This window comes from Sparus aurata, chromosome 15 (assembly GCF_900880675.1).
Source record: "Sparus aurata chromosome 15, fSpaAur1.1, whole genome shotgun sequence".
Classification (NCBI taxonomy): domain Eukaryota; kingdom Metazoa; phylum Chordata; class Actinopteri; order Spariformes; family Sparidae; genus Sparus; species Sparus aurata.
The window spans coordinates 21,411,607-21,437,376 of NC_044201.1; the positions used below are offsets into that span (position 1 = coordinate 21,411,607).

The following is a 25,770-nucleotide window of genomic DNA, read 5'->3' on the forward strand; positions in this document are numbered from 1 at the left end:
TTCTTTCACGTCTTATTTCTCAGGGAGTAATGCGTGGATCTTGTTAAAAAAAAAGATCTGCTGTGTTTAGGCGCCTGGTGTCTGTGAGTTTACTTTTATGGTCAAGCAATTCAGATTTTGACTGATACAGAGTTTGACATTGGATCAGGACCAATTAAATGAACTGATTAAACGGGTTCTGTTGGGCTCTACTGTGTGCCGTTCACCTACAACCAAAGCATTCCTCCACCTTTGGATGATAATAACAATGACTCAGAGCCTGTGATGATCGGGAGAAGAGAGAACTATCTGTGGAATCTTGGCAGAGTCCGGATTCGTCCCAGTGCCGTGAAATCCACATTCTGCGGGGCTGCTCTTTGTGGCCGGCTCTGGGTTCTCGGAGTGGCATTCTTCTCATTGTACAGGTCACCGAGACAGAGGCGGCCGGCCTGAAAAGATCCTCGGTGGGGGGAAACAATGGCTTAAGGCAGCCCATAAATGTCTCCTGTTCAGCTTCGGCCCATTGACTCTTTGCCTCCCCGCCAAGCAGGACCCTGTCAGACCAGCCCCTCTCTCTAACAGCTTAATTAGCAGAAAGAACAACAATGTCGGAGCCTGTTTCGACTGAGATAAAAACAAGAAAAGACCCAAAAGCTGCTCTCTCCGCCTCTCATTGTCCCGTGATAACAGAGCTCTGACTTTTCTGTTCAACGTAGTACAAATAAAACAACATTCCTACACTGTTCCATGAGGAGCATGACGACCGACTGATGGAGCAGCAAGGGGGGAGCTCTCGGCTCTGATCATGTGGGACTCAAAAGGTCGTTTTCTGATTAATTATTGTGCTCTTTTACCTTTGACACGGTACCTTAGCCTTTTGGTGTCAGTGTGAGAGTATTTTTTTGAACGCTTCCTGTGAATTTACAGCTCCAAATCACCAGAGACATGGACAGAGAACCTTCCAGATTCCAGAGGGGTGAATCCTTTACCGAAAGCTGTCTGGCTGAAGGCTTTGCTCCGAACTCAATATGATTTTCATTTTTCATGATAATGGTGATGGAGATGATGATAATGCAGTTTGCATTGTGATGCTAATGCGAGTTCCTGGCGTCACGGGGAGACGGTGCGTGGAGGCGCAGCACTGGTGTTCACCGCGCTGGCTTTGAACCTTCTTTTGCCCTTCAACGTCTGACTGACTGATGGATCGCATCCGTCTGACGGACAGACTGTGTCCCTCTTTCACTTTGTCCACCTACTTGCATGTTTCTGTCAATCAGTTTTTGATTATCCTCTTCCCTAATGTGTTTCTAGCATCTCCATGCCTCCTCTTTCCATGTCTGTACACTTGATGCGTCTTGCTCAGGTACTTTATCACTGTCCTCTTTGCGTCTGGCACTTCTCCATACCTCTACATTTTTTTATCTGCCCCACTCATTAATCTCTCGGTATGTTTGTGCCCCATCTTTCAATATCTCCCCGCTGTCATTCTTTGTTTCCTTTCTTTTATCTGCGGTTCACATCAAACACTGGCACCAGATTGATTCTCATGTGAACAAGGCTGCAGTGGGGGGCCAGGGACCTCTTCCCTGAGCTTTGAAGCTCCTTCCCATCCTGGTCACTGATTCTCAGACCCCCCCCCATCCCCAACTAAACATTTACTTCTGCCCCGTCAGAGGCAATCTCTCTTACTTGTACATTTAGCAGAAATCAGCATATAGAGTCTTACCTGGTTACACAGCTGTGTGCAAGACATTAAGATGTGCCTTTAATTACGTGCAACACGTACCTATCATCAGCAGGCACATGCACAACCTGCATAGGAGTCTACAGCCATGCTGGCCGCCCTGTGAGGCTGTACCTATTCACAGCAGTCCTTAATGCAAACAGCATGCTTACAAAGATAAATTGTAATAAAAAGCATAAATAAATGAAATGACTGACAACCAAACACTGCAGAGAAGGCACAAAAAACACCCAATAAAAAGTGAATAACACGAACAACTTTGGGATATTTTTCAAAAAATAATCTTTTTAAAACCGACTTCATAAATTCAGCAAATTAAGCCATATTAAAATATGAATTAACACCTGTGGGTGACGGGACTTCAGAGGGGGCACTGTGAAGATTTGCGGTTTCCCGAGCAAAGACTTGACATGTGAAAGCCGTTGATCATGTTCAAAAACATGAGGACCAGCCTCAAAGCAAGCTGCAAGGACTGGACTGGAACCAGCCGCTACAAAAAGGAAACAAAGATTGGTGTCGGCACCAATGTCCGTATAACAGGTAACTGTCAAATTGGTCATTCTGGGCCACCGTGAAGAAATTCTTCCAAAGTGTTCAAGAAAAGTCGAGAAACTTTCCTCTGACCTGCTGCACCTGGGAGGTCGAACAAACCTCCTCTTGTTTAGCGGAGGCTTTGACGAGCCATCAAAAACCCACCGGAAATAGATTAATGGTGACACAGATGTCTGACTGTCAATCTGACCTCCAACTAACATGTTTCTATAGGTTGGGTGGATTTTTTGTTTGCCTTTTACTCTCTCCCCTGCCTTATCTCTCTCAGTCTTTGTCGAATGTGGCCCTCTGGCACTTCTCCATACCTCTACAATTTTTTTTTATCTGCCTCACTCATTAATCTCTCGGTCTGTTTGTGCCCCATCTTTCCATATCTCCCCGCTGTCATTCTTTGTTTCCTTTCTTTTATCTGCGGTTCACATCAAACACTGGCACCAGATTGATTCTCATGTGAACAAGGCTGCAGTGGGGGGCCAGGGACCTCTATCCTGAGCTTTGAAGATCCTTCCCATCCTGGTCAATGCCTCTCAGAGCAGAGCAGTGACCCCCCCCCCCCCGCCCCATTCCACTTCTCAACGCTTTCCAGTCTTGGAAATATCAAAACAAAACTTTTAAACTGTCAAGTCAGAGGAAAACAACCCATACAACTTACAAATGTATCTTTTTTTGTATAAAGCAGAAATCAGCCCAACAGCTTTCTATAGAGTACAATACAAATACAAACCAACAGAAAGTTTTTTCTGAAATAAGGTCCCATGGAGCAAACCAGAAGAGATGTGACTTTGGCTCTCTATGGGACATTATTTCTTATTTGTCCAGCGATGAGGTCGGAGCTTTTCTGGTTACTTTCAAGTGGAGCCATAGCAACCTAATGTTAGCGTTTGGCTAGCTAACGTCTATCTAAAGGGTCGAAAATGTTTAAAAACACTACGTTAAAAAAACACAAAACTATTAACAATAGATCTAAAGCAAACTGTGAAAAAGAAAAGAGAGTATTTTAACTAAGTCCCGGATGATAAAACACTGAGACGTTAACAAGCATTAACATAGCTAGCATTGCCCCGGTTCCCCCGGTAGATTTTTAAATTTGATTTTGGTTCATTGCAGAAAAAAAGCTCAAGTTTTTGATACTAGTACGTTTTTATTCATCAAAATAATCTTTACAGACGAACACCATTTATACGATTTATGAACTGTAAATGAAAAAATGAGGTGAGGAAGCATCATGGGCTCTAAAGTCTGCCCATAGCTCGGGGGGGGGGGGGGGGGGGGGGTCAGTCAACCCTAATCCGGCCTGACTGAGGGGAGGGTGGTGAACGGTGAACAGTGGATGTACCTCAGGCTTGGGCCAACAGAGCCGTTTGGAAGACAACACGCTGCAGGTGTTTTCTCTTAGGGGTGGGCAGATCACTCCCAAAATATTGGCAAACAGCTTAATGAGACCACAGAAACTTTTCGGGGGAAATTAAACATCAACATCAAACATTATACACCAAACACGAAGACTCATCTCCTCACTGGTACATCTTTAGTAAAAACTAGTAAAAAAAACTAGTAAAAAATATTTAATTTGTGACTTCAATGTACAGAAAATGTGTAGTAATTCTGCAGTAAGACGCTTAATGGCGGTGATGTTTAAGTCATGCAACCGCAATGTAGCTTTTTACTTAATCTACACTTTACACAAATCACAAAAGTAGTGTCCATCTGTGAAGATTGTATTGCTGAGTGGAACATATAGGTATCATAGACTTGTGTTTGCTGCAGAGATCATTTTTCGGCAATAACCTTTTTGTTGAGGGAACCAGGGCGATGATAACTTCTGGGTTGTCCAACACAAATACATCGTCCCTACACCACCCAACAGCCTCCTGCTTTTCAACAGAATGTAAATTAATAGGGATGCACTGATACCGATACTGGCGTCGGGTATCGGGCCGATCCTGCGCTCTTATACTGGTACTCATACTCGCAAAAATTCACCGATACCACTTATTTGCATTAGGTAGAAATCACATTGAAAAAGTAAAATTCAAAATTTATAGAATATATAATGAAAATGATCATCCGTTGGAGTCATGTTAAAAATCACACTGATGACATCACTTTACTTCCTTTGATGTGTTTCCGGAAGAACAATGAAGAAATGACTCTTTTCAGTTACGAGATATGTTCACACTAACTCAGGATTTCATATGAAGCTTTTAGTTTTAGCTTTAGCAGGGGGAGGAGTAAACTACGAATGGACTGAGTTACATTATTCAGTGAGATTTACATGACTGACAGCATGTGGTTTGATGCCCTGTAGCCGCCATTTTGTAAAATGTATTTTTTCTTGAATATTGTCACCAGGGATGTGCACATGATTATAGAGAGGCAGGGGCTCAAAGTCAGAAAAGGGCAGTACATGTGCGCGCACAGCGTGCAACAAATTTTTTTTCAGGCCTTGATAACACAATATGTAGATTAATTAATGAAAATAAACAAAGTACTTATAGAAAGCTAACTACTTAGCTGTGTATCATGTGTATAGCTGTGAGTAATATGCAATTGACATTTCTTTTGTGTCAACAAATTATTTTCAAAATGAGTTTATTCACATTATCATAATACTGAGGTTTGGAAAACATGCAATTCAGCTGCATTTCTTAAAAAGCAATAAAACACTGGTTTATTATTAGGCTATTTATTGGAGGGCAAGCATGAACTAAAAGTACAGTCTACACATCTAAAAATGTGACAAAACCAAGAAATGACTACTGTTACTGTTAGTAGGAACAACAATGTTTACAACAGCAAAGCCACAGTTAACTCAATATCTGGAAGATGTTTAAGATTTGTGGCATCAGATTATTCTTAACTCTCATTAACAAGCAGTTAGCTTAATAAGCACAAATTGGCGCTTATCTGAAATATGACTCATATTTAAGCATGTTGAATTAGTGGAAGGCCACTTGTTAGCCCCTAAAAGAAAGTTATGTTAATGGCTTTATAACTCACAAAGGTTCAAGTCGCTCCACTCTGACGTCACATCTACGTGCATGGTGGAGTTCTCCATGAGGCAGCGGCTTCTCTCTCTCTCTCTCCTCTGTGAGAGACAGAGCGGAGCCGCAGTGGACCGGACATGTACGAAATTCGTACGGTAGATAACCGTTTTTTCACATCCCAATGCACAACAGGAATTTATTCATTCATTAAAAAAACACACAAAAAGGGCCATATACTGTATGTGTGCACGTGTCTGATTGTCACTGCTGATTTTTTTTCCCTTCTGTGTATTCATGGAGTCAATGAGTTATGTAATAATGTGGTCTCAGTTTAAAGGAGCAATTTTAGTCTCCTTCCAAACTCTACAATCCCAAAAATAGCACCTTTCAATGTTAGAAACGGAAGTCAATTTTTAGACATCTTTGCCCTCCATAAGCGGATGTTTCTCTTGAATGAACCTTTAACATAGTTTAACAAATTTGGCAAATAATGCCACATTAAAATGTGAATTAACATCTGTGGTTGACAGGACCTCAGAGGGGAAGTGGTGAAGCTTTGTGCTTTTCTGGGAAAGGACTTGACAGATGAAGCCATTGATCGTGTTGTGGAGATGTCCACCTTCAAAAACATGAAGACCGACCCTAAAGCAAACTACAAGGACTTAGTTGAAGTCCACCGCTACAAGACAGAAACCATGCGCAAAGGTTTGTCTCCACGCTGAGTGCTCCTCTGTACCTCAGCACAGACTGGCACATTTCTCACTTTCTTTCTTTGTCCGAACAGGTAACGCAGGTGACTGGAAGAACTTGTTCACAGTTGCCCAGAATGAACATTTTGACAAAGTGTTCAAGGACCGGATGAGCGACCTGCCTCTCAGCTTCATCTGGGAGATCAAAGAGTCACTGCCTCTTAGAGAGCCGACCTCAACATGAGCTCAGAGTCACAGAGATAGTGATTCAAAAACAGCCTCCTCTTCTGTTTAATCTTGTTTCGTTGTTCTCAACACCTGAATTCTCTGCGAATGCCTCCTCCGACCCTTCTGTGTACGCAACCTTCAACTTCAGGCTGATCCAACTGTGAATCACATTTTGATCGGATAAATCAATGTGACTCTTGGCACAAAATAACTCCTCCCACTTTGCAACTCTATAATATGGAAGTGAACGGGGATAAATATAAAAATAAATTAATGTAAAAATGTGCTCCTTTGGTTGTGATGCAGTGTGCAATCTGCAAAATAACTGGTAAATAATTATAAAGTGGAAGTATACCGTAAAGTAGTAGGAAATTGAAATGCTGATATAAGTTGAGTAAAACTGTAATTGTAAAATAAATTGGTACCTTATATCCAGCGCTTGAGTAAATTTACATCCTATAACGACATATATGGATCACAGACGGTCCAACATTGGTGTCCCTTTTCAGTGGAATTACTTTTCTGCCTTATAGGTGTCATGTATAGACCTGGCTCTCTTTCACTGGACTATTGTATTTTTATTATTTTAATTTATTAGCTCTAGTCATAGGATTTGAATAATCAGAGAAAGAAAAGTTAAAAGTGAATTGCCCGCTGATGAGGGAGGTGGAGGTGTGAAAATATCCTTTTCTGTAAATTGGACTGACACACTGATACAATAGCAGAAATAAATGATCAATTACAAGTGGGGACGAGGACCGGTACTTTTTGGTACCGGCTGCTAATTGGGTTGGTACCAGAGTACCGTTAAGATTCTGGACAAACGGTACAGTTATCGGTACTGTTTTTTTTTTGTTTTTTTTTACTTTTTTTTGATGATTTTTTTATTGGTTTTTGACATGGATGCTTTTTGAATGTCTACCCAGCTGTAATGACTACAACCTTAACAACAAACTTACCGTGACTTGACGTTGTGGAAACGAAACCAGGTGCCGCTGCCACAGCTCTGCAGTCTTTAGCATTAGCCGGGCTGCTAACTTTACTGGTTTTGTTATGGCAATCAAACACGCCGCACTCCTTTAGCTTCATACTATGCGTGCTCCAAGTGTTTGGTGATGTTGCTTACACCGAAATTCCACCAGATACGTGTCAGCTGTGTTACAGATCTGATACCGTTTTGCTCCACCATCCGCCATCTGGTAACCCCCACCGGTTGCATTTTGAGTCCGCCGCAGCACAGTACGGTAGACAGCTGGCGTCGCGAGACCGAGGAGTTTCCGCAATAACCACATATTATAGCTCTATGTTATAAAAACAACAAAGGAAGTGTTCCCGACTGAAGGATTAGCAGAAGAGCTTGTGTTTGTCTCTTTTTTGAGATTTGTGTGCTGGTGTCAACACTGGGTGTTTTATTTTGAAAAGTAACCGGATGTTATATTGTTATTTTGGTGCTTGACTTCCTGTCTGCTCGGTGCTAAATTCAGCTGAATTGCTGCGTCGTGCTCCGGCATCTGCCAGATATAGAAGTCCTGCGTATCTGCTCCGGAGTATTTGTAATTGTAATTTGTTGAAGCTTTATTATTAGAAAAAAAAAAAGAAAGAATTACTTTAATGATCCCAGACTGGGAAATTATTTAATTTAATTTAATTATTTATTACCTTGTGGTAATAAAAAGAAGGTTGAATCTTTTAACATCTTGTAAAGTCTTTATTCTTTTACACAAAATTACATGTTGTAGTATTGATAAGAGTATCGATAAGTATCGGTACCGATAAAGAGTATGGGTATCGGTATCGATAAAATCCTAACGATACACATCCCTAATTACAAGTGGTACAATAGGTCAACAGTCCATTTTCTTGACTAGTATTTAATGCACCGGATGATGCTTGTACTATGTTGATGTTTCAGCCATTTATTTTCCTGCATTTTCTTTCATTTTTCCTCTCCGAAGAGTTCAAGTTTGTTTCATAGCTCTACAAAGAAGTACAAAGAAGTTTGAAGAATATAACCATTATATACGCATAGTCATTGTGTTGACTTTACACCTCTGTCTAGCCGGGGCTTTGATGAGCCGCCAATAAATCCGCCGGAAACAAGTGATGTTGTGACTCTCTTTTTCAAATGGACAGTCAAGCATGAAGTTCAGCCCTGGGACAGCCTTGTGCCTCACTGCGCCAGTTTTGTCAATTTCATTTATTCATCAAAATAATCTTTACAGACCAACACCATTTATACGATTTACGAAGTGTAAATGAAAAAATGAGGTGAGGAAGTGTCATGGGTTCTGAAGGTGAAAAGCTGTCAGTCAACCCTAACCCGGCCTGCCTGAGGGGAGGGTGGTGAACGGTGAATTGTACTCTTGGGCCAACAGAGCCGTCTGGAAGACAACACGCTGCAGGTGTTTTCTCTTAGGGGTGGGCAGATCGCTCCCAAAATATTGTCAAGTGGCTAAATGAGACCACAGAAACTTTCCGGGGAAATCAAACGTCAACCACAATGAACATGAAGACTAATTTCCTCACTGGTCCATCTTTACAGGCCTAAGTAACTTTACTATAAGTAAAAACTATTTACTAATTAATTAGCTCTAGTCATAGGATTCGAATAGTCAGAGAAAGAAAAGTGAGTTTCTAAAATAATAATTGTGGTAAATTAAAATTGAATTGCCCGCTGATGAGGGAGGTGGAGGTGTGAAAATATCCTTTTCTGTAAATTGGACCGACACACTGATACAAAAGCAGAAATAAATGATCAATTACAAGTTGGGATATATACGAGGACCGGGACTTTTTGGTACCGGCTCCTAATTGGGTCGGTACCAGGGTGTCGTTAAGATTCTGTTATGATTCGTACAAGATCTGACCCCAAAAGCACGACTCTGATCCACAGGTAACAGTGAAAGAACAAGTCTTTTAATGTTCACACGTGACAAGCAAGTGAAGGTATGCAGGGGTGGCGTGAGGTCCCAGGGTCCCGTCGTGGCTCGTGAGATCACCAGTGAAGATGAGGGTGATGATGGTATGGAGTGACGTCAGCTGCGGAACAATGGCGGTGTGCAGCACGGCGTGGTGAGGTCTGTTGACTCAAGCGTATTCACAGGAGAGAAGGCGGTGGAGAAGCAAACACAAGCCTCTTTCACACTGCCGTTTGCATGCGGGGATCCTGCGCCAATTCTCCGCACCCTCCTCTGTGTGAAAGTTTCAGATGCGGAGAGGGGGGGAAATTTCGCTCCGGCGCTGATCCGCCTCTGGGGGTAGCATCAGGGCCGCATTATTGGTGAGCCGTCCCAGTGTGAACGGATAATCTGGAGGCGCGGAGCGAGGGCGTGTCGGTCTGACAGTCTGATAACTACACAGGTCCTTCACTCAACTAAATACATTTGCTTTGTCCCACAAAGCAACGTTACAGGACCGAACAAAAGTAACGTAGTAACTGTCTTTTGCAACTTATATGAGGAAAACAAATAGGCTACCACAGCTGTACGTGGAGAAGCGTCTGTCCTCCCGCCTGTCCTACTGACTCTTCCTCACATTTCTGCCTGAAAAACAGCGTTTGTCACCGGCAAAAAACTTTAACTCACCGAGTGTTTGTGACGAAAATAAATCGCCGCGACCGTCAGCCCTCCTGACCAAGACTTCAGGGAACTTTCCCCCAGAAAACAGCCTCCGTCCCCGTGAGTGACAGAGTCAGACAGCATCCTGTTTACTGATGGTGATTATGTATAATTGTATAATTTAGCGCGAAAAACTTAACTCTGTCACTTTCCAGGATGTTTGGTGGGTCAGGATCTAAATCACTACACATTATAACAGCATGATTATAAACTGTCCGCGGGTTTAGATTAACAGGTGAACACCTGGGGAAACACCGGCGTCATCAACATGACGTGTACCATCACGCCTCTTTAGGAGCCGCAGCACCGGCTTTCTGTGTGAATTACACACGTGAAGGCGGAGATGCTTCGCTCTGTGTGAATCACCATCGGCGGAGAATTAGCGAACCACCGCTCCGGAAATAATGGGGAGACGCTGTGTAAAAAGGGCTACAGACTGCTAAGCAAGCATGGCAATCTGGGGTGAGTGGAAAGACACAGGTATTAGCCACACAAGCTAGTACTGGAGCACAATATCAAAAATACAGAGGAGAGCCAGGAGGAGAACAACCACGTATACTGAAGCAACAACCTGGCGACAAGCAGGAGGGAATCCAGCGGCTATATAGATGGTTGATTGCAGAGTAGATTCACCTGGCTGCTGCCTGCTGGAGAGAGACCACGCCCACATTCACACAGAACAGACAGGAGGAGCAATACAGACAGGGGAAACAACACAAACACCAGGAAGAAGGCGGAGCTGCTATAATGGGATCATGACAGATTCTGGATAAACGGTACAGTTATCGGTACTCCTTTTTTTTAAAAACTTTTTTTTGATGATATTTTATCGGTTTTTGAATGTCTACCCAACTGTAATGACTACAACCTAAACAACAAACTTACTTGACGTCGCAGAAACGAAACCGGGTGCTGCTGACAGAGCTCTGCCGTCTTTAGCATTAGCCGGGCTGCTAACTTCACTTGCTTTGTTATGACAATTAATCTCACCGCACTCTGTTAGCTTCATACTATGCAAGCGCTAAAAGTGTTTGGTGATGTTGCTTACACCGAATTTCCACTGAATACTGTCCGCTGCGTTACAGCTCTGATCCGGTTTTGCTCCGCCGTCCACCGTCCGGTAACCCCCACCGGTTGCGTTTTGAGTCCACCATGACACAGTATGGTAGACAGCTGGCGTTGCGAGGCGGAGGTGTTTCTGCGATAATCACATAATCACTGTCAACCCAGTTATGGTCTGTGTTATAAAAACAACAGGAAGTGTTCCCGACTGAAGGATTAGCAGAAGAGCTTGTGTTTTTCTCTTTTTCTGAGATTTGTGTGCTGGTGTCAACACAGAGTGTTTTATATACTGCGACAGTATACAGTGGATGTACCTCAGGCTTGGGCCAACAGAGCCGTCTGGAAGACAACACGTTGCAGGTGTTTTCTCTTAGGGGTGGGCAGATTGCTCCCAAAATATTGACAAGTGGCTAAATGAGTCCACAGAAACTTTTCAGGGAAATCAAAAGGTCAATCACACTGAACATGGAGACTCATATCCTCACTGGTCCATCTTTACAGGCCAGCTATAAGTAAAAACTGTTCAATTTGTGACTTCAATGTAAAGAAAATGTGTGTAGTAATCGTGCAGTAAGACGTTTAATGGTGGTGACGTTTAAGTCATGCAACTGGGACAGCCTTGTGCCTCACTGCGCCAGTTTTGTCAATTTCATTTATTCATCAAAATAATCTTTACAGACCAACACCATTTATACGATTTACGAAGTGTAAATGAAAAAATGAGGTGAGGAAGTGTCATGGGTTCTGAAGGTGAAAAGCTGTCAGTCAACCCTAACCCGGCCTGCCTGAGGGGAGGGTGGTGAACGGTGAATTGTACTCTTGGGCCAACAGAGCCGTCTGGAAGACAACACGCTGCAGGTGTTTTCTCTTAGGGGTGGGCAGATGTACTTTTTTACTTAATTCACACTTTGAAAAGCACAAGAGTGGTGTTCATCTGTGAAGACTGCGCTGTTGAATGGAACGTGTCGGTATCATAGACTTGTGTTTGCTGCAGAGTTCATTTTTGGCAATAACTAGGGGTGGGCAATACTGCAAATTTTGGTATCGACCCGATACCAAGTAATTACAGGGCCAGTATTGCCGATACCGGTACTGATACCAATACTTTTTACTTGAAAATTCCTGATCATTGAATGATTTTGTACTTTTGGCTTTAATTAGTTGGTCATGATTATGATCATAATAAGACGCAGGACAAAGATTTTAGCCAAATTAGAAAATAATATTTAACAAAATTAAATTCCCCGAGATGCAAGAAGAAAGCAAAAATATATATTTTTACTAAGGAAAATGACAAAAATAATAGTGACGCACAGTGATTTGAATAAGTAACTTTAATCTGATTAGTGGTTTGTTTACCGCGTTAAATTACTTCTCACTGAAAAAAGTGGTCAGATTAGAGTAACGTGTTACCGGTATCACTGCACGGGCTCGGATCGGGTCGGTCGGGCTTGATTTTCTTTTGGGCCAGATCTAAGCTCTAAGTGTAAGTGTGTGCTTATGTATGTTATAAATATTGTACATTTGGGCAATTAAATGCATTTTCCTGAAGGTGCAGATCCTGAAAGTGATTTTACATTGAGCATCCTGTCATGCCCATGTAATGTTAGCAAATGTTAATGCATTTAATCATGACATGATTTGGTCTCATTCCCTGAGCGGAGTCCATCTGACAGCACAATGATAATCTACAGGTAATATTTTATGTGCACCAATATAGCTATGACAAGGAATTATATGTAGACTGGGGTTTTACGTGTGTGTGTAATGAGGAACATGGACTGTGAGGAACGAGGCTGAGCACTATCAGTGTCTGACTCAGAGTCAGTTTCTGGCTCTGATGGCTCAAACAGGTCGGGCTGGCTCCTCCGATGAAGCTGCTAGCTTCTATTGTTGCTGTAGGTTACATCCTTGTACAGTACACGGAGGAGGCTCCCCTCTCGCGTCTGGGCGTGGCTCCAGCGCCTCTAAATGACACGCCTCCAGCGTTTCACAGCAGAGAGAAGTGCTTGTTTTTCTATGATTTCGAGACCTAATTTTAAGTACTTGGCAATTTTTTTAATCTTTAAAATTTGGCTCAGTGATCAATGACGCATTTTTCTGTGGTGTGATAAACTCATAACACAAATGTATTTCTGCTTTACACGGACTTTAAAGAGAGAAGAAAATAATACATCTCTACTGTATTATATATCTGTATAATTCAATGTTAAGTGACAATAAATATTGTCGAAATGTTTTTGGAATTCTTTATTTATTTGATTTGACAGTCAGTTCTTGATTACATGCAAACGTTGATACAACTTCTAGGCTACTTTAATATATATCAAACTGATATTTTGTCACATTTCATTTCGTCAAATGTGAAGACAGTGCCCATGTGGAAGCTTTTTGTTGACAAAGGAAATTATGAAATTATTAGCTCAGTGGGTAGAGCAGGCGTCCCACGTGGAGAGGCTTTGCCCTCGCTGCAGCGGCCCCGGATTTGAGTCCCGGCCTGGAGCCCTTTGCTGCTTGTCACTCCGCCTCTTTCTCAACCTGTTTCCTGTCATATCTTCAACTGTCCTGTCAATAAAGCCAAAGGCCAAAAAAACTACTTTAAATCAAATATACTAGACTGCATACAGTCACTTTGTCTAACTGACAGCAGTGAGGCAGCACGACTGCTCAGACTGAGAACACTTTCAAGAACCTGCTCTCATTTTAGCATCCATGGATTCTCTGGAGTACGTTACCCCTTACCTGTTCAGGCACAGAGGGAGAAACTTTCTGACAAAGGACATAATGCGACCAAAGGACTTGGACGCCCTCCTGCATGTTGAGATCCGTCCTACTGATATCTTCCTCATCACTTACCCCAAGTCAGGTCAGTTGCTTGCATCTTTTTCTGTGAAGCACAACAAAGATTAACACGTGATTAGTTTGGAATTATAGTGATCAACGCTAAAGTTAGTCTCTAGATGTTCAGCAATACAACCTTCTAAACACACTCGTTATTGTTACTCAGCCTTTCTGTAGAGATGTTTCATTGTGAAATCACAACATTTTATTTTATGATATAATTTTCACCTTATAGTTTTCAGATTCCCCTCAGTGGGTTTATCCTGGTGCTGGGGTGTCGGATGTTGCTTTATTGGAAATGCTTAGAAATGCTTGGATATATTCTTTTGATTTGTAGGTACAGTGTGGATGCAGCAGATCCTGGTCCAGATCATGGAGGCTGCACTACCTGGCTGGGGCGGAGATGCCACCAACAGGGTTAAAGTTCCTTGGCTGGAGGAGAGAACCGCTGACAATCCTTTCCGAGAAAGGCCTGATCCCAGAATCTTTGGCTCACATCTCCCCCCTGACATGTTGCCAGTTCAAGTGAAAGATAAGCGAATCAAGGTATCAGTTTTCTTTAATTCCAGCCTTCAGTCGAGCCATCTGTTACCCAATACACAAAAAAAGGAGCCTTTCTTGAGCTGTCAAAATAACTCTATAATTGGACATATGCACATATTTTTCCTTTAGGTTGTATATGTTTGGAGGAACCCCAAAGATGTCCTGGTGTCCCTTTATCACTTTGCACAGAGCTGGGTCCTGCTGGAAACACCCGAGAGCTTTGAGGGTTTCTATCAGCAGTTCCTGGATGGTGATGGTAGGTAACAGCATAGCTCGATCAGACCTATGTTCATTTTTGCGTTTGTATGTGGATTGTCTGATTTTATTTGTCTTTTCAAAGCTAATTTCTTTCATCTTTTTGTAAGACAAATACGCAAAACCTCTCGCTCACCTTTTGCGGTTGTATTTATCACTGACATTCACGTTTTTGCTTCAACAGTTTACATGGGATCGTGGTTTGATCATGTGAGAGAATATTGCGCGGCACAAGAGGAACTGGACGTCCATTTTGTGCAGTTTGAGGAGATGTTGAAGGTCTGTTAAATGTAAATGGGACATTTGAACATAACAAATATTTATGATGAATGTGCAAATGTTAGATTTTTTTATATAAAATAATAGGTTATTTGTACAATTACTTGGCGAGCCATCAATTTGGCAATATTTGTTTTTTAATGAATTGTTTAACATTCAAAGCACCACAGAGTTCAAACAATGTTTGTCTACCATTTAAAATGCAATAATGTCTATACAACTATCAAACATATGGTAGAAATCACATTGAAAAAGTAAAATTCAAAATTTATAGAATATATAATGAAAGTGATCATCCGTTGGAGTCATGTTAAAAATCACACTGATGACATCACTTTACTTCCTTTGATGTGTTTCCGGAAGAACAATGAAGAAATGACTCTTTTCAGTTACGAGATATGTTCACACTAACTCAGGATTTCATATGAAGCTTTTAGTTTTAGCTTTAGCAGGGGGAGGAGTAAACTACGAATGGACTGAGTTACATTATTCAGTGAGATTTACATGACTGACAGCATGTGGTTTGATGCCCTGTAGCCGCCATTTTGTAAAATGTATTTTTTCTTGAATATTGTCACCAGGGATGTGCACATGATTATAGAGGGGCAGGGGCTCAAAGTCAGAAAAGGGCAGTACATGTGCGCGTGCAGCAAATTTTTTTTCAGGCCTTGATAACACAATATGTAGATTAATTAATGAAAATAAACAAAGTACTTATAGAAAGCTAACTACTTAGCTGTGTATCATGTGTATAGCTGTGAGTGATATGCAATTGCCATTTCTTTTGTGTCAACAAATTATTTTCAAAATGAGTTTATTCACATTATCATAATACTGAGGTTTGGAAAACATGCAATTCAGCTGCATTTCTTAAAAAGCAATAAAACACTGGTTTATTATTAGGCTATTTATTGGAGGGCAAGCATGAACTAAAAATACAGTCTACACATCTAAAAATGTGACAAAACCAAGAAATGACTACTGTGACTGTTAGTAGGAACAACAATGTTTACAACAGCAAAGCCACAGTTAACTCAATATCTGGAAGAAGTTTAAGATTTGTGGCATCAGATTATTCTTAACTCTCATTAACAAGCAGTTAGCTTAATAAGCACAAATTGGCGCTTATCTGAAATATGACTCATATTTAAGCACGTTGAATTAGTGGAAGGCCACTTGTTAGCCCCTAAAAGAAAGTTATGTTAATGGCTTTATAACTCACAAAGGTTCAAGTCGCTCCACTCTGACGTTACATCTACGTGCATGGTGGAGTTCTCCATGAGGCAGCGGCTTCTCTCTCTCTCTCTCCTCTGTGAGAGACAGAGCGGAGCCGCAGTGGACCGGACATGTACGAAATTCGTACGGTAGATAACAGTTTTTTCACATCCCAATGCACAACAGGAATTTATTCATTAATTAAAAAAACACACAAAAAGGGCCATATACTGTATGTGTGCACGTGTCTGATTGTCACTGCTGATTTTTTTTCCCTTCTGTGTATTCATGGAGTCAATGAGTTATGTAATAATGTGGTCTCAGTTTAAAGGAGCAATTTTAGTCTCCTTCCAAACTCTACAATCCCAAAAATAGCACCTTTCAATGTTAGAAACGGAAGTCAATTTTTAGACATCTTTGCCCTCCATAAGCGGATGTTTCTCTTGAATGAACCTTTAACATAGTTTAACAAATTTGGCAAATAATGCCACATTAAAATGTGAATTAACATCTGTGGTTGACAGGACCTCAGAGGGGAAGTGGTGAAGCTTTGTGCTTTTCTGGGAAAGGACTTGACAGATGAAGCCATTGATCGTGTTGTGGAGATGTCCACCTTCAAAAACATGAAGACCGACCCTAAAGCAAACTACAAGGACTTAGTTGAAGTCCACCGCTACAAGACAGAAACCATGCGCAAAGGTTTGTCTCCACGCTGACTGCTCCTCTGTACCTCAGCACAGACTGGCACATTTCTGACTTTCTTTCTTTGCCCGAACAGGTAAAGCAGGTGACTGGAAGAACTTGTTCACTGTTGCCCAGAATGAACATTTTGACAAAGTGTTCAAGGACAGGATGAGCCACCTGCCTCTCAGCTTCATCTGGGAGATCAAAGAGTCACCGCCTCTTAGAGAGCTGACCTCAACATGAGCTCAGAGTCACAGAGATAGTGATTCAAAAACGGCCTCCTCTTCTGTTTAATCTTGTTTCGTTGTTCTAAACACCTGAATTCTCTGCGAATGCCTCCTCCGACCCTTCTGTGTACGCAACCTTCAACTTCAGGCTGATCCAACTGTGAATCGCCAGCGGATCACATTTTTATCGGAGAAATCAATGTGACTCTTGGCACAAAATAACTCCTCCCACTTTGCCACTCTATAAAATGGATGTGAACGGGGATAAATATAAAAATAAATTAATGTAAAAATGTGCTCCTTTGGTTGTGATGCAGTGTGCAATCTGCAAAATAACTGGTAAATAAGTACAAAGTGGAAGTATACCGTAAAGCTGTAGGAAATTGAAATGCTGTCATAAGTTGAGTAAAATTTTAATTGCAATTGTATTGCACTTTTCAGTGGAATTACCTTTGTGCCTTGTAGGTGTCATGTATAGACCTGGTTCTCTTTCACTGGACTATTGCATTTTTATTATTTTAATTTATTAGCTCTAGTCATAGGATTCGAATAGTCAGAGAAAGAAAAGTGAGTTTCTAAAATAATAATTGTGGTAAATTAAAAGTGAATTGCCCGCTGATGAGGGAGGTGGAGGTGTGAAAATATCCTTTTCTGTAAATTGGACTGACACACTGATACAAAAGCAGAAATAAATGATCAATTACAAGTGGTACAATAGGTCAACAGTCCATTGTCTTGACTAGTATTTAATGCACCAGATGATGCTTGTTCTATGTTGATGTTTCAGCCATTTATTTTCCTGCATTGTCTTTCATTTTTCCTCTCCAAAGAGTTCAAGTTTGTTTCATAGCTCTACAAAGAAGTTTGAAGAATATAACCATTATATACGCATAGTCATTGTGTTGACTTTACACCTCTGTCTAGCCGGGGCTTTGATGAGCCGCCAATAAATCCACCGGAAACAAGTGATGTTGTGACTCTTTTTTTCAAATGGACGGTCAAGCATGAAGTTCAGCCCTGGGACAGCCTTGTGCCTCACTGCGCCAGTATTGTCAATTTCCTGACTGCGTGAAGACATACAGCCCACATAACTTATTTTTTTAACAGCGAGGCCCTTTGAGAGCGTCCGTGGCTGAACCATATTTAACCTTTCTGTGTCAGACCACCCGCCAGTGGCTGGGCCTCTGGCGGCCCATTCAAAACCACAGTGGCACCGACAAGCTAGCCGAATATGATATAGAGCCGGATCGCAAGACAAACTTCACGATTTATTCCCCACAAAACCCAAACATCTTTAGAAGATGTGTTGTGCTCTGCCTCACAAAGGCTCTGTAGGCCACAATGCCACAGCAGCGGTATAAATTACCTTTAGTTTGAGGTGATTTTATGTAGAGAACGTCCATGTCCGACTCTTCCCATCATAAATAAAAGCACTTTTTCCCTGGTTATATCACACACAGGGGGTCTCGCAGTGTGAGGGGAGGGAAGAAGGAGCTATGTCACTGATTCTGTCATTTTTTCTTGTGTTTAGTTTTGGTGGGAAGGGTTATAGACAAAATAATGTTTAAACCCTGTTGGTAAAGTAAACCTGAATATTTAGCAGTGTTATTAAAGGAAAAAAAAAGTGATAAATGACAATGAATTAATTAATTCTGGAGCACATATAAAATAGTTGATTTTACCTATTAAGTTGCCATTAGGGCTGCAACAAATGATTATGTTCATCATCATTTAATCTACTGATGATATCTTTAATTATTTTCTCTACAAAGAAACACGAGATGATAGTGGCCTATAGAGCGTGTGGACTCCAGACTATCGCTGACCGAGCTGGCTAACTTCTGGTTTAACAGCCGGCTAACCTGAATGGGGATAAAATAATTGATTTGTGCGGTTCTTCTAGACATTCCCACTTTTATTGGACCGAATGGCTCCAGCTATGACAGTGAAACAAGTCACCTCACGGGGGTTGAGACCCTTCTTTCACAATTCTAGCTTATGGGAAAAAGTCTTGGGCTTGGTGTAGCGTTACTTTTTAACAACACAGACAATTGATCAGGGATCGATACGAGAATCAACAAAGAATTGGACCAATAACAAGTCGAGTTGACAAAGGCAATGGAATGTGTGAATTCTTGTCGATTCCCACCCCGCTGTTGAGTAATGGAGCTTTACTGGGTTTATTAACTATCACACTACTCTTGTATTGTTTTACTGCAGAGGAACAAGCACCATCAGTTTCTTCTTGTCTGTTGAACAAAAGTTAATTTCTGACTCTTTTCATGAGATTTGTTGACAGTAAGAAAAAATATACAACCAGACTTTTCCTTTAAATGTTTGCACAGAGAGAAGAAGTGTGTAATCCATGATCCACGCCTCTTGTTAGGAAAGTGGTCCAATTTTCCAGTTGGATTTCATCAGTCAGTCTATTTTCACTCTCTCCGCTTCTTCTTCATCGCTGTGTCGCCTTGTCATGACCTTTCCCGATTGACACTCAGCAGTCCCAGATGAGCGCAGGACTGCAGGACAATCCCAGTAGGTTAATAATTACTCAGAGTCCACAGTGAAGGAAGCCTGACCCCAAACACGGCACAGCAAGGAATGGGCAGCCCACGGCACTGCTGATAAATGAGCGACAGCTACTTTTCTCATCTGTGTGCGTTTTGAAAGGAGAGTGGGCAACATACCTTCACAGTGTTGCCGTTTTTGCACAATTGCAGGAGTACAAAGACGTTGGGAATGAAAGTAAAAGCATGTTGGGAAGGGATTTAGAGGTCATTTTGCATCTCTGCAGCATCACATATTGTCGCTTTCAGAGACTATAGGTCTGATGCATTGTTTTATCATCACCGGTTCAATTTGGCTCCAAAAAACGAGCAATTCGTCCCTGATAACGACTTCAGTTTTCTTTTTATTTGCAGTTTTAGTTTTCGGGGGGGTGGTTTCTGTGCTCAACGGCGAGAATACAGCACAGCGATGTCAGAGCTGCGTGGAGGTAAAGTAGGACAGAGAGAAGAGAGAAAATCCAGCAGAGACAAAATGACAGAGTGACGCAGAAGCGGCGAGGCAGAGGCCGTGGCTTTTCTCAGAGATGAACATCAATAATATGACGAGCCACAATAGGAGCACTGAGATCAGAGAGATCACCTCCATTGTCCCGCCATCTCCTACTGACACCGACCGCTCTGGTGAAGGAAGAATAAGAAGAATAGAGGAGCATAACCTGGCCACTCACCATGCCCCTCTTTTTAAAATACAAAATGGCCTGTGGTCCTCTGCTACGCCTTTTAAGTGTGTGTTGTGTTGGAGACAAGATGTGCAGAGGCGTCGAGGTAAAGGCCGCGTTTCAGCTCAACGCCATCACTGAGTTATGGTGGGAGTTCTGCTCGTGTGAGTTGCTGCGATCTCTGCAGTTATCTCTTGTTCAGTCCCTCCAACATTTTCAGGGAGTCGTGCTTTCCGTTGACATTTAGTTTAGTTGCGCTGTGATTTTTTTGCTGCTACATTTATATTAAAAGAAAATGTCTTGAAATTGAAAATGTCCTGTTTCTAATTCAAATCAACTAGTTGAAAAGTTGCTGTAGAGAAGACTTCCCTTTAAAAACTAGAGATACTGCAGCAAAATTTGAAATTTTTGACTTTTAGAAATTGAAAATAATTCGATTCGTTGCCATGGTCCATTTCCTTCTGTGATGTCACGCAGTGGGTAAGTTGCATTGTGGGTAATGCTGGTGTCAGGTCTTTGAAAAGCAAGAAGAGAGTGTGGAATACAACAGGTGACATCTCTGATTCTGCTGTACTGATTTTAATCATTTGTATTGAAACCGTCCATAATGAGTCTGATAGTTTTAAAGGAGTATTTAATACCTGGTCCCTACATTACCCACAATGCAATGTAGCCACAGAGTGACATCACAGGAGGCATTAAGATTATCAAAAGTGTCAAATTAGTGGCATTACCCTTTAAGTAGATTAATACTGCTAGTCTACTTTCCCTCACTGGCAGAGAGACGTGTTTTAAATCAGCTTATAGTAGAATTAGCATTTATCGCTACTAGGGATGTATATCGTTAGGATTTTATCGATACTGATACTCCTTATCGGTACCGATACTTATCGATACTCTTATCGATACTACAACATGTAATTTTGTGTAAAAAAGAATAAAGACTTTACAAGATGCCAAAAGATTCAACCTTTTATTACCACAAGTTAATAATAAAGCTTCAACAGAACAGAAGCTATGCAATTACAAATACTCCGGAACAGATAACCAGGACTTTTATATCTGGCGGATGCCGGACCACGACGCAGCAATTCAGCTGAATTTAGCACCGAGCAGACAGGAAGTCAAGAACCGAAATATCAACATTCAGTTACTTTTCAAAATAAAACAGTCAGTGTTGACAACAGCACACAAATCTCAAAAAATTGACAAACACAAGCTCTTCTACTACTTCTTCTACTGTTTTTATGACACATACCTATAACTGCGGTCGCGAGTGATTATGTGATTATCGCGGAAACTCCTCTGCCTCGCGACACCAGCTGTCTAAGCTCAAAGCTCAACCGGTGGGGGGTTACCAGACGGCGGAGCAAAATTGTATCGGAGCTGTAACACAGCGGACAGTATGCAGGGAAATTCGGGGTAAGCAACCAAACCAATCACCAAACACTTGGAGCATAGTATGAAGCTAAAGGAGTGCGGCGTGTTTGATTGCTATAACAAAGCGAGTACAGTTAGCAGCCCAGCTAACAATAAAGACTGCAGCGCCATGACAGCAGCACCCGGTTTTGTTTTCTGCGACGTCAAGTCAAGTTTGTTGTTAAATTCATAGTCATTACGGTTGGGTAGACGTTCAGAAACCATCCATGTCAAAAACCGATAAAAAATCATCAAAATTTTTTTTATTTTTTTTTAAAGTACCGATAACAGTACCGTTTGTCCAGAGTCTTAACGGTACCCTGGTACCGACCCAATTAGGAGCCGGTACCAAAAAGTACCGGCCCATGGTATACATCCCTAATCACTACATACGTAATCTCCTTAGCTCTAATGCTCGCTGTGTCAGCACATATTTCATTTTTAGGATGTCTGATGAGAGCCGTCGAGTGCAGACTGAAGTCTCTGTGAGGCCCTGAGGTGCTGCAGAACAGCACGATGAAGGGTGGAGCAGTGTCGATAGAGCAGAGGTGCAGTGGCTGACCAGGGGAATCCCTGTGGTCATTAATCATAGGACTGGACAGACATGTTACTCGGAGGTGGACAGGTCTGGGCTACTGGACTACAACATGTCCTTGACCTTATCTAAGCTGTTATCCACTTTTATCTTCTATTTTCATGGTTTTCGTTACGCTCTTGACCGTAGTCCCTTTTTTTGGTGTGCACATTTCATTGCATCTTCACTGTAAAAACGTGGTTGGGATACATTTTGATTGATTGATTGATTGATTAACTGCTGAAAGAAGACAGGTCTCTCTTCTGCTGATAGGACACCGATCACAGAGGGCACTGTCGCAATTTAGTTGATGTTATTGGCCCCTAAATCAGTGTGAGCCCTAAAGCAATGTTGTTCTAAGATTGGGTCATGACCCTCAAGGTGGGTCACAGGAAGATTGATGTGGATTATTTAAGAAAGGTTGGTATCCCAAGTCAGAAAATAACAGATCTTGTGTTGTCCATTTGTGTCTGAAATAAGGAAAGCTGACGATGCAAAGACTACTACAATAATTACCACTGAATTCGGAACTTCCTGTCCCATTACTATTCTCCATCCGTCTTCGTCTTTTCTGCGTCTGTGTTTCCTCTCTTGATGCTTTCGTGTTATCTTCCTTTCTTGAAGGAGTGTTTATTCAAAGCCTGATGGACCTGAAGGCCGCCGCACTCGAAGTGTTAAAGCTCAGCCTTCCGTCTCAGCGTAGCCACTTTGGCAAATAAAGAAGATGAATGTGTGCAAATCTGAAAGCAAACAGCCGAGATTGTCAGCACCGCGGGAACACGATCGGGGCTGCGTGAATGATGATGTCGCTTAACTCGCTGACAGATCACTTAGTGGGCTCGAGGAAGGCGGCTTTCAGATTCTCCTCTCCTCTCCTCTCTCCTCTCCTCTCAAGGGATGGAGCTTTCGTCCAGAGCCATTTTTCAGCCAATTTATTTCTTGATGCGGTCTAACCTGGGGCATCTCCCGCTGGGGAGGCTTTATGTGGTGATTAATGACGGGTATTTAGCCCAGGTACCTGGGGGAGCTGGAGCCCATCTGCACAACACTGACAGGTACAACACTGCACTCCAGGACCAGACAGGACAGGCCAGGCCTGCAGCAGACTGGAGAGTGGCAGACAGGTGTGATGAGTGCCACTGCGACTCCGCCAAGCACAGTTGCACGTTTTTTATTTCTGATGCCAAGCGGTTGCTGCCTTGTTTAAACAACCTGAGTTTACATTTTAAGATCAAATTCCTGGTATCTGTTTTCAATTCTGTCTCCCTTTATGTTACGTGTTCCTGATGGTTTCCCCTGCCTACTTCAGGAGCATCACATGAAAGAGCGAGAGGACCCGCTGGCTGAGGCCAGATGATTTAGACATCTATTATACGCTTGAACGCCTTGTCTTCTTCACTCCATCATGGAGCATCCCTCAGCAGAACAGGCCCAGATGCCAGAAGGACCCTAATGAGATTAGGCTGCGGACAGGTTGGTGGCCAGTAGCTGTCACAACTACTCTGTCTGTGAGTGGAGAGATTAATGTGCGAGTGTGTGTCTGCAGGAAGGCGTACTTGTGTGAGCTTGCGCCAGCGCAACGATACGCGAGTGAGCGAGTGTGCGCGCGAGCTGCCACGTTGATGGTGATTAATGAGCGAGGTAATCCATAGTCTCGTTCTGTCAGTGATAGACACATCAGCAGACCCCCAGAGCCTGAGGAACAGACTGTGCAGCTCCATCAGTCAGAGCACACAAACACAAACACACACATTCACACACAGGTAGCACAAGTGAAAACGCCGGTGTGACAGACTCTTGGTTGTACTCCAGTTCATTATCAGATCAGAAAATATCTAATTATGCCCAGATAATGGATGGTTTATCTTGAACAGAGAGCTAGTTTTACTTTTCTTCTAAATCATTAATTGTCCTGCGCGCAGCTTTGTGGACATACACCTCAACACTAAGGGCGAAGACCGCGGTAATACAATGCTAACGATAGGCTGTTCATAAAGCCGGCAGTCTGCGCGCACAATGCTTGAAACCCTGTGGCCCCAGACTCCTTTGAAGCCCACTGAGATCAAAAAGCAATGCTCCATGGAGCACAGACTAGGTGAGGAGCATGAGCAGAACAAGAGACGAATGGTTGGAAGCAAGGAGGGAGGGACTGAGGACAATGCCTGCAGGACAGGGCTGCTGACTTCCGAAGATAAAATCATATTTTGAGGGCAGGCGTCCAAAATTCCCCGTCTGCCTCCGTCTCCCCTCCTGCCTTCCCTCCTTTCTTTTCTGAATATGGACAATGACTGTTTGCGTTTACAGAACCATAAATCAGAGGTGCCCATTGCCACAGAGCAGCTGGCACGTTTGCCAATAATTATAATTATTAATCATGCCGATTTCACGGTCTTCAGCGGGACGGCAGGAGACTGCACGGGACAGGGTGCGGCTGGCGCCTCCGGACCCGCAAAGCAGGCTGGGAAGGGAAGAGAGGCCTGTAGAAGAGTGGGGGAGGAGGAGAGCAGTATGGTAGCAGGGATGAAGAATCAGCAGACAGTAAGAACAAAAAGGAGAGCTGGAATTAAAGTAAAAACCTTATTTACTCAAGATGGAGTCAGCAGGGATGACATATTTTTGTAGGCTAACCTGGAAGTTAGCATCACGTTCCCTTGGAAAAAGAGCCTATGAGATTTCAGAACTTTTGGTTATTACAGAAGATAAACGCTAAGGCAAACACAAGCTTATGATACTAACAGGTTTTCTGTTCTGCTAGAGGATCCTCACAGGCGAACACGTAAAGCGTAAGAGACGTCGCCAGAGGTTAAAAGCTGATGTTGGGTTGTAAACAAACTGCAACGTGGTCGTCAGTTTCAACATCACCCCACACTGAGCCTCTTGCTGCGCTATAGTAAACGCACTATGATATAAATCTACAAGTTGGAAAGTTACATTTGAAATAGTTTGCAGCTAAAGTCCGCCTGTCCGACAGATAAGTAGACGAGTGGTCGTTTTAAAGTGTGATGATGTTTAATATCCCCAAAAACCTCTGTTGTCTCATTTAGCCACTTGTTAGCAACTGTCTGGTGTATTTACTAACAGTGTTGGGGCTCGTTACTCAAAAAAGTAATATATTACACATTACTCTCAAAAATAGTAATACCTTACATTACATGATTACTCCCTGAAGAAAGTAATTAGTTACATTACTAGTTACGTTACTCGTTACATTCTTTCTACTTGCTCTATAAAAATTAATTCATGTTGCGCCACGGTTCCTGAGCAACAAGCTTTGTGTGTGCGTGCTGTCTCTGTAGGTGCTTTGTTAAGTTTGAGGTAGTGTTAGCAGCGGTGGAGAGAAGTTTTCAACACGGGCAAAGTGTGCACCTCACAGTCAAGTTATTTTCCGTACGCTCAATAAATTCAAAGTAATGTTTATTTCTCCAACCGTCAAAAGTGGCTTTACGCAGCGGGGGGGACTTCAGGGAAGTCGCATGCAGCAGCATGTTCTGCTCGTGTTGTTGACGCTGCCCTTGTTATCCCATCTCACCTAGCGGGTGGAGACTAACCAGTCTGTGATGGTGAAAGATACCATCGTGCAAAACCCCAACCAATCACTGTTCCTTTATTGACGCCCCCCCCCCCCCCCCCCCCAGCCCCTTGTGTGTGA

At 42.4% G+C, this 25,770-nt stretch overlaps 2 protein-coding genes across 3 annotated transcripts; both read left to right on the forward strand.

The window, feature by feature from the left end:
* Positions 1-4,360: 4,360 nt before the first annotated feature.
* LOC115597039 (amine sulfotransferase-like) lies at positions 4,361-6,426 on the forward strand. Its single transcript, XM_030442608.1, has 3 exons — positions 4,361-4,539; positions 5,793-5,967; positions 6,047-6,426. Exons 1-3 carry the CDS (start codon positions 4,471-4,473, stop codon positions 6,193-6,195), a joined length of 393 nt encoding a protein of 130 aa, XP_030298468.1. The 5' UTR covers positions 4,361-4,470; the 3' UTR covers positions 6,196-6,426.
* A 4,087-nt stretch (positions 6,427-10,513) lies between these two features.
* On the forward strand, positions 10,514-17,867 carry LOC115596269 (amine sulfotransferase-like). Of its 2 annotated transcripts, none has more exons than XM_030441160.1 (7): positions 10,514-10,572; positions 13,566-13,724; positions 14,037-14,245; positions 14,372-14,498; positions 14,682-14,776; positions 16,516-16,690; positions 16,770-17,867. In XM_030441160.1, exons 2-7 carry the CDS (start codon positions 13,571-13,573, stop codon positions 16,916-16,918), a joined length of 909 nt encoding a protein of 302 aa, XP_030297020.1. In that variant the 5' UTR covers positions 10,514-10,572; positions 13,566-13,570; the 3' UTR covers positions 16,919-17,867. The 2 variants fall into 2 exon arrangements, with proteins under 2 accessions (XP_030297020.1, XP_030297021.1); XM_030441161.1 differs by having other exon boundaries at positions 10,560-10,584.
* The last annotated feature ends 7,903 nt before the right edge of the window (positions 17,868-25,770 follow it).

Excerpts from the sequence above, each read along its gene's own strand:
- LOC115597039 (XM_030442608.1), top strand. The coding sequence starts at position 4,471 with ATGAAGCTTTTAGTTTTAGCTTTAGCAGGGGGAGGAGTAAACTACGAA. Across the intron at positions 4,540-5,792 it reads GGACTGAGTTACATTATTCA|GACCTCAGAGGGGAAGTGGT; the intron begins GTGAGATTTACA and ends TGTGGTTGACAG. Across the intron at positions 5,968-6,046 it reads GACAGAAACCATGCGCAAAG|GTAACGCAGGTGACTGGAAG; the intron begins GTTTGTCTCCAC and ends TTGTCCGAACAG.
- LOC115596269 (XM_030441160.1), top strand. The coding sequence starts at position 13,571 with ATGGATTCTCTGGAGTACGTTACCCCTTACCTGTTCAGGCACAGAGGG. Across the intron at positions 14,246-14,371 it reads TGAAAGATAAGCGAATCAAG|GTTGTATATGTTTGGAGGAA; the intron begins GTATCAGTTTTC and ends TTTTTCCTTTAG. Across the intron at positions 14,777-16,515 it reads AGTTTGAGGAGATGTTGAAG|GACCTCAGAGGGGAAGTGGT; the intron begins GTCTGTTAAATG and ends TGTGGTTGACAG.